At 42.6% G+C, this 13450-nt stretch overlaps 1 protein-coding gene across 2 annotated transcripts; it reads right to left on the bottom strand.

Moving 5' to 3' along the window:
• LOC8054651 lies at positions 381 to 12878 on the bottom strand. 2 transcript variants are annotated; one of them, XM_021457234.1, is made up of 12 exons: positions 11928 to 12878; positions 11001 to 11839; positions 10118 to 10348; positions 9468 to 9597; positions 8776 to 8928; positions 8430 to 8668; positions 8271 to 8340; positions 7914 to 8120; positions 4809 to 5038; positions 3355 to 3433; positions 3148 to 3285; positions 381 to 1174 (listed from the first exon to the last, which is right to left on the bottom strand). In XM_021457234.1, the coding sequence occupies exons 1-12, from the start codon at positions 12717 to 12719 to the stop codon at positions 1163 to 1165; spliced, it is 3120 nt and encodes a 1039-aa protein (XP_021312909.1). In that variant the 5' UTR covers positions 12720 to 12878; the 3' UTR covers positions 381 to 1162. The 2 variants fall into 2 exon arrangements, 1 of the variants encoding a protein (XP_021312909.1); XR_002451418.1 differs by lacking the exon at positions 381 to 1174 and adding an exon at positions 3580 to 3699 and having other exon boundaries at positions 3223 to 3285.

Below are 13450 nucleotides of genomic sequence, written 5' to 3'. Positions count from 1 at the left end.
TCTCGTGAGTCCGCAAGGGAGAAAAAAACAAAAACAAAATTGAACGAACAAAAGAAACAGATAAAAGAAAAATGAAAAAAAACAAAATCTAGAAATTGTTTGATGGTTTAATATTAGGATAAGATAAAAAAAGTTCATATACTGATTAATTTAACAAAGATTAGCATTACTTGTTGATTATGAAATATACCGTCGGCAGTTTATTGTTTGTCGTGTACCTCGAGTCCTCGACAGGCTGACCCACGAACCAATTGTAGCTGTTTCTGATGAGCCGCGAAGGTATTGTGGGCGCCTGCAAGCCTAACTCGGACACGGACACGAAGTGAAACAGTGAAAACTCAAAAGATATGCACAGACAAATCAGCAAAATACACCGTTCATTCATGCAATTTCATTTGTTATTACTTACAACGAACGAATCAATCAACCTTCTCTTTGCTTCAGAATTACACAAATTCCAAAGATACATACACAATTTTGAAGTCAGCAGGAAGAAGAAAAGGGAGGTAAAAAACAATTCCTGTTGCTTCCTATACAAACTATAATGTACAAACAACATACCACAAAACATTTGCTTCCACCACTTATGAGGTGATATAAGTATTTCAAAAAGGACAAAGCATGCTTCTTTCTACCATGCTCTGCAAATGTGGGGTGAAGGGGTGTACAAGAAACGTATACCTCTATTTACACACTATTCACTCGTGTTGTTTCCACTCGGACTACTCCAATATACTATGCACAACATCAGATATATTGACATCAGCTTTACAAACAACACCTAGCCTTTTGCACGGGTGCTGATGCTCATGTAATCTGCAGTCTGCATATCAAAATGGAACATCAGAGAACACCAAACAGTGATCAAGCATGAACACAAAGATCAACTGCTCCTCGGGGTAATGGTATTAGCATTCAGTCAGTAGAGTGGAATTTCTGAGACATGTTCCGACTGGCATTCACCTAAGGACGACACCGGTGGCATCTTATCCTTGGTGAGAACACAAAAAATATTCACGTAGGACCTCTCCAGTATGGTAGCTGTGTGCTGACCACTTCATGATTAAATGCTCTCACTAAGAGGTCCTGTCATCATTTTCATTGCTCCCGCTGCTCATGTTACATGTGCACTGCTTTTCTATCACTCCACTTCCCAGGTTTATCATTCCCTTCTCTGCAGCACATTGCAAATGACACAGGTAGGATACAGCTGATGATGTTCTGGTTTCAAAATGAATACAAATAAAAGCAAACCTTGATGGAAAAATGTACACAGAAAACCACCATCCATATCAGAAATGTTGATTCTCACAAATACAATGTTATTATTGAAATATTGAACTATGAAATAAAAAAATAACATGCATAATATTTTGTTAAGGTGTTTTCTTTTTCTCGAACTATGCAGGAGAGCTGCATGTCATTTCATTAAGGTAGAAAAAAATTAGGACACGAGTCCAGAAGGACCCAATCCCGCGTACAAGGAACGAACACACACCACACTCCAGGTTAAGGTGTGTTGCTGTTCAATGTCATGCAGTACCCACCAATGCAGTATTAGATAGAAATTCACAAACGCCTCCACTCTTAATAGCAGACAAATTACCTCGCCCCCTCCGTCTCACCCACACCCCAAGCACGTTAGCTGATTTCTGTCCTACGTGGCACTGGTTTTGGTGTGTTAGCATCCACATCATGATCCACATCATCCCTTCTACATCATGGGACCACACGTTAGCACATTCTTCTCTTGTTCTCTTCCTCCCCATTCCACCCCTTCCATATCCTTTTAACTGCTGTTTGGCCATGCCTACACCACCACATTACCACACCAGGCTTCCTGCTGCCTACAGCTGTGCCGAAACCAGTGTCCATACTCTGTTCTTCCATTCTTTGGTTCTCGTGTTTGCTTTCTGTGCTCTCTTCCCTTCTTTGCCCTCTTCAGTTTTCGCTAGCACCAGCAAGGTCATTGAGAAGGAAAGCGAACAAATGGAGCGAAGTCATGAGTACGAGCAATAGCAGTATGCCCCATTGTTGCATACTGCTTCCTAGTGCCACCCTCACACGAAGCCATCCATGCCGTCATCTTCTACAAACTACAGTGGTGTCGTCGCAGATGAAGGCCAGATCCTATCTAGCAGCGCTGTCAATTAGCCAATGAGGTGACAAGGCCGCCACCATAGGCAACTGCAAGACCACGAAGGCATGGTCATGCAAGGTGAGCAGCATCTAGGTCCATGGACATGTCTCAATCGTCCATGGCCACACGAACCTGCACAAAGACGTGCCGCATGGTAATACTTATTGAGTTGCATGCACCAACTAATTCAACCCAAAAGCTTAAGTTGATGGGGAGAGGTGGGCAATTCACTTATATTCCAACACTCCCCCTCACGTGGAGGCTCCCTCAGGCCTCAGACGTGGAATAGGAGCGAGCAGCAATTATTTTATTTAATTGTGTTAACCAGGATTCAAACTAGAGACCTCTGGCTCTGATACCATATTGAGTTGCATGCACCAACTAATTCAACCCAAAAACTTAGGCTGATGGGGAGAGGTGGACAATTCACTTATATTCCAACAATACTGATGCCACCATTCACCGGTGCCTCAGGTGGTGGAGGATGGGTGCCCGTTGCTTCCTGCATTACCAAGGATGCTGAAGCTATCCTCTTGTTGCCTGCAGTTGCCGCTGCCCTCTCCTGCGCTGAGCCTATGCCTCATTGAGCCAGCAGCTGTACAGCTCAGTGGCCACATGCAACAGTTTGCTTGGGGTGCAGATCAAAATAATAGAGACAGACAGATAGCTTACAGACAGATTATGCAGAGCTTACAGGTGGGTCCAACTTGAGTGATATGGCACAAAACCAGATCACATGGCACAAATCAGTGCCACAGCTGCAGGCAGGCTAGGGGGGAAGCATGTTCTTAGTTACTGTTCCTTTCACTGTTTTTTATATAATTTCCTACATTTGACTTATAATCGCAATACTTGGCCTATTGTAATTAACATCAGGCAGGATAGATCTTATCCAAAATAATGCCCACTCATTTGACATGAAAGTTCTGGTAAAAACAAAGTACAAAAATACAACACCAGTAACAAGAGCAAAGAAATAATATGAAAGATATCTCAGTAATGCATACCGTTGTAGGGTCTGAAAGCATAGCATATGCCTTTCCGATTATTTTGAATAAATAATCAGCATCCCTGCGGATTTCATTTGTTATATCTCTCCATACAGCATCGCTGATATTTTCACTCCTGACAAGAAATGTACTGGCCTGTGGCATAACTACTGTTAGACAAGAGAACAATGATAGCCACAATAGAGAGAAAAAATAATACAATACTTTGTCTGGATGATGTCTTAGTGCTGCTTTGCGGTATGCCTTCTTTATATCCACAGCAGAGGAAGAAGGCTCGATTCCTCTGAAAGAAGGAAGTGTATTGGTCACATGATTGTATGAACATGTGAACTTTCTTTCCACCAAAAGCACATGAATTTCCTCAGGTTAGCATGCCCTAAACTAATTTCCACCACTCATCAGCTGAATGAACCAAGTAAAATAACCAACCTTGGAGGTAAGATCAGGCATAAAAAACAGCTCCCTTCCATAGGGGACACAAATGGGTGTCAATTTTGGCAGGAAATTATCCAACTCTGGGTGGCAATGTGGGGGTTGGAGTTGACAATACTGCAAACAAGATTTATATAAACTAACTTCCTCTGATCACATCTAAGTCCATTAGAACATTGACACTGTCTCCATTATGAGACTGACTAGTTATGTCTATCAAAAAAAGACGTTATCTTAAATGGAAAGAGGTAGATATTATTGAGCTTCTTTCATAATGAATCTATGAATGCCAATCTTGTGCTATCAATCTACTCCCGCTGTCCCAAAAAGAGTGCACTCGTTTTCCAAAAAGTCAACCAATTTCAAGTTTAACTAAATCTATCCAAAAAAAGTACTAACATTTATGATACCGAATAAGTATCATTAGATTAATCATGGAATATTATGTTCATAGTTAACCTATCTGGAGACATAAATGTTGATACTACTTTTTATAAACTTAGTCAAACCTGAACTTGGTTAATTTCTTGGAACGCGAGAAGTGCAATCTTTTGAGATCAGGAAGAAGAATCTGCTCTACATATACTCAACATTATGTGTTTGCAAGGCAGTTCTCGCATAATTTGTTCGCTCCTCTTGGTCGTGCTACTCCAAGGTGCAGTGATCAGAACTTTGCCAAGTGGTGGAGAAAAGCGAGTCCAAGGGTCGAGAAACCTTCCAGTTAAGGCTTTAATGGTGCTGTAAATTTAGGTGCTTGGAATTCGTGCCTCTATAGAAACAAATGTGTTTTTGAGGGTGCATCCCCTTCTCTCATGGAGGCCCATCAGTTTTTCAGGAAGAAGTTGAAGCAGTGGTGCCTGACGGGAGCTAAAAAGCTTCAGGAGTTGAGCATAGGTCATGGTTTAGGATTAACTTGATTAGTCCAGTTTAGGTTGTGGTTGATCTTTTTGTATCAGGTGATCGTTTTTTTATTCACTTTCTGCAATCCCCTCTTAACTGAGATTATGGGGATTGTGTTGTAAGGGTCCATTCTTTCTCTCTCATACAAAGATACACAACTCTCCTGTGCAATCAAGGAAAAAAAAATCAAAAGCACCCATCTAAAGAAAGAATACTAAATCAACATGTTGTTTCAGAGTTAACATGCAAGACTAAATTGTGAAAAAAAAATAGTTAAAAATATAATTCTGTATGTTATAGACAAATTGCAAAGGACAAATACTTACAATATCAAATACATATTTAATGAAGCCCCTTTTCTGGCATCCTGCTCCAGAGAAGAAAACCGAAGATTGGCTCGATTCAGATTGTTACGAATACTCTCAGTCTTCTCTAGTGGCATGGTCATATTTTCTTGCAGTTGTTTCTCAAGAAGAGCAATTAACCTACAGAGATCATTTGCTGCCTGACCATAGTCCCTTATAAGTTCATACAAACTAGATCTTCTGGAAATAGCCTAAAAACATAAAACATAGCAAGCACAATTGGTTACATTTTTACAGGAAGAACTTGAATTCATGGATTAATGTTTTACTGTCATGCCGTTCTAGGGGAACACACTGAAAATACCATCTAATATTTACAACCATGTGGTTGGAGGAACCATGTGTCAAACCTCACACTGGATGAAATTATCCGATCTGTACACATTTTCCATGGTCCTTAGCTAACTAATTTCAGAAATGATACGACTGTGCATATTGAAAAATATTAAGTCAATGCTCAAGGTTCATATCAAACATTAGTTTAGCCAATCACCAAATTTACATGAAGAAAGATGACCGCCACACAATAATGAAACCTGCAGTTCAAATGATTAAAAGGACTAAAAGAGTCCCCCCAACCATAAAGCGTAAATGTAAATCCAAAAGATGGAAAAGTAGTATCATTTCATTACTGTTAGAGTAAATAGGAATAGTACCACATTGTGTACCCACATAAGATGTTAGTCCTATGTACCCTATATAATCAACACATGAGGCCCAATGCAATATATCCAATAATACTCCAATTATATTCTCCTTCATGGTATCATTCGCCTAGGTTTAGATCCTAACCCAGGTTGCCGCCGCTTCCGCACTGCGCGCCCCCGGGGAGAGGTCGATCTCCGCTGGGGGCAGCGCCCCTGTTTAGGCGACCGATCCTATTGATCCGGCTGCCATCGTCGTCGTCGCACAGCAGATCGGGATCTCCCCTACGTCATCGTCAGGCTGCCGCCGCCGCCTCGTCCATCAACACCTGATCTTCATCGCATGGAGGCAGATAGATCTCGCCTCGTCTCGTGCCGCCGTGGTGGCGGCCAGGGCAACCACACGCCTCGACCTTGCGCTGCCATGGAGGCAGCCAGATCTGGTGTGTCGTTTTTGTCAGGCGGATATGCCTATCTCCACCTCGTTGATCCGCGTTGGCGCCTTCAACCCCGCGTGTTCGTGACCCGTCGTGCGCCTTGCGTCGCCCGATCGGGACGCACCGCCGCCGTCATGTCGTCTTGCTGGGTACACCCGATCTCCTGTTGTTGTATCTTTTTGGTTTGCCCGATAACTAATCGAGATTGAGTCGCCCACCGCCTGTCGACCTCACGTGTTCTACTTCAGCATCGGCATTGACTTTATCGACACCGTCTCCGAGTACTACGCACATCTTCTCCGAGCAACAGGGCTGCTGCTGTGTCACCTCATCGGGCCGCAGCACCGTTGTCCGTGTGTCCGCTTCGCCGTTGCATCTACATCGCCGTCACTTGTGCATTGACGACTGTGCTGCGCAATCCCTGATGCGCTATCCTTCTGCACAAAGTCTTCGTCCTGCTGATTGGGTCTTCGTCATCGAGCTGCCACTACCTGCGTCGTCGCTGAGACCTGCTCGCCGACGTGTCTTCTCCCGCATTGCTTCTTTGTCCAGCACAACCACACGGTTGGGGCCCTCTCCTTGTACGCTCGGTATTGGCAACATCGACGCGTGCTTTTGTCCCCGACGCATTGCTGGATATGGCAAATCCAGCTACGCCTCGGTGCTCAGGCGGCTTGACTACATCGACTTCGGCATCGACACTCCCATTCCTACCCTGTCTGCCTCGATTGCGTCGTCGCCTTTCTTCTACATCTACGACGGCCCCGATTGCGTCGACTTCAGCATCGCCCCCTCCCACAACGACTGCCTCAACGCGTCTCCGTCATTACCATGGCGCCCCTTGTGCGCCTACAGCTCCATCTACACGACAACCCAGCCACAACTACGTTGACCTCGGCCATCTTCAGCACGGTTTCTTCGACCATGGCTACTGCGCCCTCACGCTCGGCTACCTCGACATCGGCATAAAGAGCTACCACCTTGAATGAGGACTCATCCGCTTCTTCTCCAGCCACAACATACACGGCTCATCGACTGTTATGACTGCGGAAGGATGTTACTTATCGGCTTCTTCTCCAGTCTTACTGTCTGTAGCACTCCCGTTGTGACTGTGGGGGGATGTTAGAGTAAATAGGAATAGTACCACATTGTGTACCCACATAAGGTGTTAGTCCTATGTACCCTATATAATCAGCCCATGAGGCCCAATGCAATATGTCCAATATTCCACCAATTATATTCACCTTCAATTACATTGCTTGTTACCATTGATTATTCAAGAAGAATAACCAGTAAATCATGCAACCCACTAATTAAATAGAAGAATAAATATGAAACTACACTGTGCGAAGAATCCCCGTGGGAGCAAATTTCAGGTTGGGTAGAAAAAGTGACTAATTGGTTCCCCTATAGTGGGTGGGCCCTCTTGTAAGGGGCTGGTAGTGGGTTGGACCTCAGAGCATGGGTTAAGGCCCAAACCATAGGGGGCAGCATCCCCATGTATGAGCTCTTCTTGGCTGGGTTCCGGTTGAGCTCTTCTTAGTAAAATACTGTGGGGGTGGTCTTTCCCTTACCGGCCAAGTTTTTGAAACTACACTGTGGAATTGAGCACAAAATCTATATGGAGCATGCCTATGGATGAGATAGAAAGCCACAAGTCATAACCATTATCCATATATCACTATCTACCTAGTCTGGGGTAAAACTAAGCTGAAAATAGCAACCAACAGTTCAAAGGGCTTCATTTCTCATGCATCAGAACAAGCAAGGAAATATAGGAAAATTTTCAGTATATGAGCTAACAAAACGGAAAGCATGGCCAGCTCAAGCACATGATAAAACAAATGGGCATCATAGCACAATATCAAACAGGTGGGGTTTTTTTTCCTCCAACTGCAAAAACAGGTGGTTTTGTCTAGAAAGAGTTGGAGAACATAGCCATACAAGCATTTTTATTTGATACAACAGGAGGATAATACACCAACCTTAGCATAATCTGCATCAAGGGCTATAGCCAGTGAGCAATCTGCAATTGCATCTAAAATTTGACCCATTGCTTGATATGCTGCTGCACGGTTACAAAAGCAGACTGCTAAATAGCGTAGTGACTCACTATTGCTCATCAAAGCAGCAGTATAATGTTCCACAGCCTCCAGATATTTACCAGATTGGAATGCTTCATTGCCAGCAGCCTGAAATGTAGCAAACAAGAATTTGATGCCATTAGTGTAAAATTCTTGCAATAATGTACGCACATCATATATAACAACATCACAGAGCAAAGAGAATGCTGAAATGCATGGATAGAGAGATTAGTAGCCCAAGGCCAACATATGACGTACTTTAAGCCGCAGTAGTTCAGAGATAACCATGGAGAATGATAAAATTGAGTCCTGAGATTGCTTCCCACACCTAGTTAGTGTTCTCTCAAAATTAGCAAATCATATACATGGAAATTGGAAACAACCCAAACTAGTATTGCATTGGTAACAAAATATTACCTGCATCCCATGACTTTTATTTGATCATTCTTCTTTAAGAACTGGTTAGCCTCTTCAAGCTTTCCAAGGAAGAAATATGACTTAGCAATAAGATGATAACGCCACAACTTCACAGAGCAAGTATTGTTGTCCAAGTTATTGCTTTCTGAATGCTTATCAAGACACAAACACACACTATTCCTTTCTGCTACATAAAAAGTTTCTTCGCAAAACCGAATTACTTCTTCATATCGCTGCAACTATTGAAGTCCAACAAAACTAACAGTTAGGCCAAAAAATACCAGAGGAACGATGAAACTTAGTAATGATGTGCACAAGGCAAAATAAGTTTACCGTAAATACAGACCAGTAACAGCGCTTCTGCTTTCATCGCCATGAACTTATCTGAATAAATACTTATGGACAAAGCATCAGAGATCATTTGTAAGGCACTGGGTATCTTGTCAAATGCCTTATTTATAAGATACTCCTTGGATTCAATAATTAAACCAGATATTTTCTGCCAAAAAATACGGGAACATGATGATTGGGTTATCAAGTTCCATACAGCAAATTATTTTGATAACATGTTTTCCAAGAACAGTAAAGTTGGACACAGAATCCAGACAAGAAATTCCCATGTACATCCCTCATAAATAGATTTTCTTTCATACTTCTCGAAAGACACAGTTTGACAAATATAAAACTGAATGTGTCAGTGCAGGATCAAGCCCCACTTATCATTATAACAGCTGATGGTTCATTAGCAAAATGTTGCCAACGGTTTGCTGACAATGTTTTTGGGTAGTTATCATGTACGCAATGGAAATAACTGTTCAAAAGGTACTCTCTCCATCCCAAATTATAGGTCATTTTGGCTTTTCTAGGTACAGAGCTTTTGCTATGCACCTAGATATACATTGTTTATAGATACATAGTAAAAGCTATGTATCCAAAAGGCAAAACAACCAATAATTTGGAACATAAGTAATAGTTAATTTGGGTAACATTTAACGTGAAAAATCTGGCACGGTAGCAGAAATTTAGTCCGTATGCTACCTTAGCTTTTAGAAGACCGTCAGAAGCCTCTTCTGCAATTTTATGGTCCAAGCTTGACAGATGATTTGACTTCAAACACATCTCAAAAGCCTTTTGTGCTTCTTCAACATCCCCCAGGGCAAGCAGGCAGCTAGACTCATTAGATAAGCATACAAAAAGTTAATATATTAATAATTTAGAATGTAATAGTAAGGGTGCTACACAATTGCGACTGGCTAAATGTATCATTAAACATTAGTTATTAAATGGACCTTAAAATAAGATAAGTTTATAAATCACTTCTGCCTTTGTAAATAGTTCATGATAATTGTTCTCTAGATTATGGATATCAAAATCTCAAGGCCAGTAACACCCTTCCCAAAGTCAGCGACATGGAAACACAAATTATGAGCAGGAGTTCGACATGTTAAGGTATTATCAGATCTTAAACTCAATTGCATGAAATATTTATTTATTTGTGGATGCAACACTCTATATCAGTTAGGTTGAGTTAAAAATCTAATCCCAAGAAAACTCGCCAAAATAGTAGGATGTTTCCTTGGATTCCAATAAGACAAAATATCAGTACTGCAAATTTGTCTAAACAGATTTAACATGAATATAATACAAATTCCGATAGTTTTGTGTTGAAGTTAGCGCACTGGTCTTACTTGGCAGCTCTGGCTTGTGCCTTGAGAAAGCTGGAATCAATATCAATAGCTGCTCGACAATCAGATAGGGCCTCTCTCATCTTACCCAGAGACATCCGAGTAGCTGCTCGATTGCTGTAACACAGCATTAATGCTTTTCTTGAAACTTCATTTGGAGAAAAAGAATCAATCCCATGAGTATAGCATTCTTCAGCCTTAGTTAACAGTCCTTCTGCATATGCTTGGTTTCCCCTACAACAAAATACGCAGTTCAGCCTTAAGACATTGAAGATCACAAAGAAGATACAGCCCAAGCAATCCAACCAGACAATGAAACAGTACCAATGTGTGAACTGCAGTGACTAAAGTACCTTGTGAATGAAGCACAAAGAGTAAGGTCACTCCATCTCCTTATAAAACTCAAAATATGTTTCTCTTTTTAATATTTCTTAGTCATAAATATTACTAGAAATCTACCATGCATACAAATCTACTTTTTGACCAGCAATCCAGCAAAATGTTATGTAATCAATATTTTTGAAGTATATATATATATATATATATATATATATATATATATATATATATATATATATATATAACTATTACTCTGTAGCTGGCTACAAAATAACTTATTTTGTAGCCACTTTGAGTTACGATAATTACCATATTAATTTACAAGAATATAGTAACTCCTTACTAACATTACGGTAAATATCCTCATGTGTTATAGTAACCCAATTATCGTAAATATGTATACATATTATCGTAAATTAGTATATAAAATTATCGTAAATGGAGATGGCTACAGAATAACATATTTTATAGCTAGCTACAGAGTATACTCTCCCTATATATATATATATAAGCTGAAGGGTGACACAAGAGTAGGTCATACAGGTACCTTAATCGCCATGTTTCACAATTGTCATGGTCTCCAAAGTTTTCTGATGTTGAGCATTCGGCTCCTCTGCTGATTATAACCCTGTTAGGTTCTATTTTGCTGTATTCAGTCCACTGGGCAGCTAAATCCACACACTGCTGACTTCCCGAGACTTCTGAGCATGCAAGTCCAATGGCAGATGAAGGGAGGCTTTGAATAGAGTTAGCATGATTACCCATTCCTCCACTTTTTTTCTTGTTATGTCGTCTTTGTGAGTGCAACATGCTTTCATTGAAAGTTGATGCAGAAAATATGAAATCAGGTTTGCCAGAATGCTCCGTGTTTGCTGCAGAGATAAACTCTGTTTCAGCATGCCCACTTTCTGTTGTTCGCAAAGAGTTGTTAGAATCGGCTTGGGCACAGTTGATACCAGAGTCCTCTAATACCAAGCTACTGGCTTCTTTCAAATTTAACTTTTCTTCAGGAAACACTTCTCGAGAACAATGGCCACTTCTTCTTGAGACTGATTTCAAGGAAGAAACCTGGTTGGCTGAGGACTTCTTTGGCATAAAAACTCTTCTGTTCGTGCTCATACCCTTAACCCCTCCTTTGTTCCTAGATGCTACATTGTGGTCGTCAAAAGTGAAAGATCTCTCGTCAAATGGCCGACATTGAACAAGTTCTGAGGCTGCTACTGCTTCAATATCACAAGGCACCTTTATGGAAGAATCTTTCACAATCCCGTCTTCAGATCCAAAGCTAGAGGTTACAGTATCTGATGTTTTCATCATGGTACGAATTTCACAAGGTTCCGAGTGTGGAAGATCATTATCACTTGAACCAAACGCGTGCTTTGCATCCTGCAAAATGAACTTGGTGCAAGTTAGCATCTGAAGTATTTAGCTGTTCAGAGTTACATGTTACACTTTCTTTGTCAGCTGAATGTACCTCATTGATATTAGTTTCAGTTGCATTGGTAGCCAAGCTACGGTACCCAGCATGACCACCAAAAACAAAGAAATCATGATGAGCATTACCACCATGTCCAGAACTTTCACTTCGATCCACAGAATCTAGAATGGGCAAGCTGTCTCCACTCCTTGAAAATTCAATGGGAGCATTCTCATCGGTGCAGGTTAGTGAAGCTAATGATCGCATCCCCACACTCTCGCATTGCATGGTTTGAGACGGGACTCCACGTCCTTCATCGAGCTGCTCAGTCTGATGCTGCATAGAATCCAGACAGGAACCCTCATCCAAAGTGAAAATACATCCACGGGCCCCAAAGCGATCACCGGAGTCCGTCACTGGAAGCGTATCTTCTCCTCCGGGACTAGCATCAATGTCGCTTCGCCTGCCATAACCATCCAACGAGAGCCTGTGAACTGCGTCGGGAAGTTCAGCCAACGATGCCTCACCGGATCCGGACGAGAAGCACCTCCTCATCTCCGGCGCCCCGGCCACCACGCCACTCCCGAACACAAAGGTGGCGTCGCGAGAGGCGCCCCAGGAGCCCACGGAAAGGGAGCCCTCCTGCTGGGAGAAGGCGGAGGCCGCAGGACGGCGCGGGAGATCGATCCCGGAGCACGGCCGGCTCGCGGCGGCGGGGTGGTCCGACCGGAAGGGCGCGGCGTGGCGCCGCGTCGTCCTCCCGGCGCGGGGCCTGGTGCTTGAGGCAGCCGGGATGGTGGGGAACGGGGCGGAGGCGGAGATGGAGAGCGGATCGGGCGCCGGGTCCATCGGTGGCAAGGCGCGGAGGTGCAGTGCAGCGGTGGGTGGAGGAGGAAGGAAGAATTACGGCGGCGGCACGCCGGGGACGTGGGCGGCGTTCTCCGGCTGGGCTGACAGGTGGGTCATTGGAGGAAGAGAGAGAAGGGGTGGGGTGGGTCCGTGGGTGGGGCCGTCGGGGTGGGGAGGGGAGAAATGATCTGATCCGGTTGGGTCTGAATTGAACTGATCTGGAAAGGGCAGCAAAAGGCAGAAAAAGAGCGGTCGTGCTGACACTGACTAGGAGCATGCTACTATGGTCACCAACACGCTTATCACTGTCATGGGATCCCACTCCCCTAATAAATTCAGGCCTCGTTTAGTTCACTTTGAAAACTAAAAAATTTTCAAGATTCTCCGTCACATCGAATCTTGTGGCATATGCATAGAACATTAAATATAGACAAAAACAAAAACTAATTACACAGTTTAGCTGTAAATCACGAGATGAATCTTTTGATTCTAGTTAGTCTATGATTAGATAATATTTATCACAAACAAACGAAAGTGTTACAGTACCGAAAACTTTTCACTTTTCGAAACTAAACAAGGCCTCGGTTTCCAATCATCGAACCACGAATAAATAAACTTCACAAAATCCTTGCAAGCAACTCGAGGGGCAAACAATAGCCTAAAGTCTCGATCAAAGATAAGGTTGGAGCTACCCAGAGGCGGAGCTAGACAAAATTCAAGAAGATACACTT

Source organism: Sorghum bicolor, chromosome 3 (genome assembly GCF_000003195.3).
Source record: "Sorghum bicolor cultivar BTx623 chromosome 3, Sorghum_bicolor_NCBIv3, whole genome shotgun sequence".
NCBI classification, from domain to species: domain Eukaryota; kingdom Viridiplantae; phylum Streptophyta; class Magnoliopsida; order Poales; family Poaceae; genus Sorghum; species Sorghum bicolor.
Note: the sequence above shows the minus strand (reverse complement) of the source record. Positions and strands in the feature narration are given on the sequence as shown.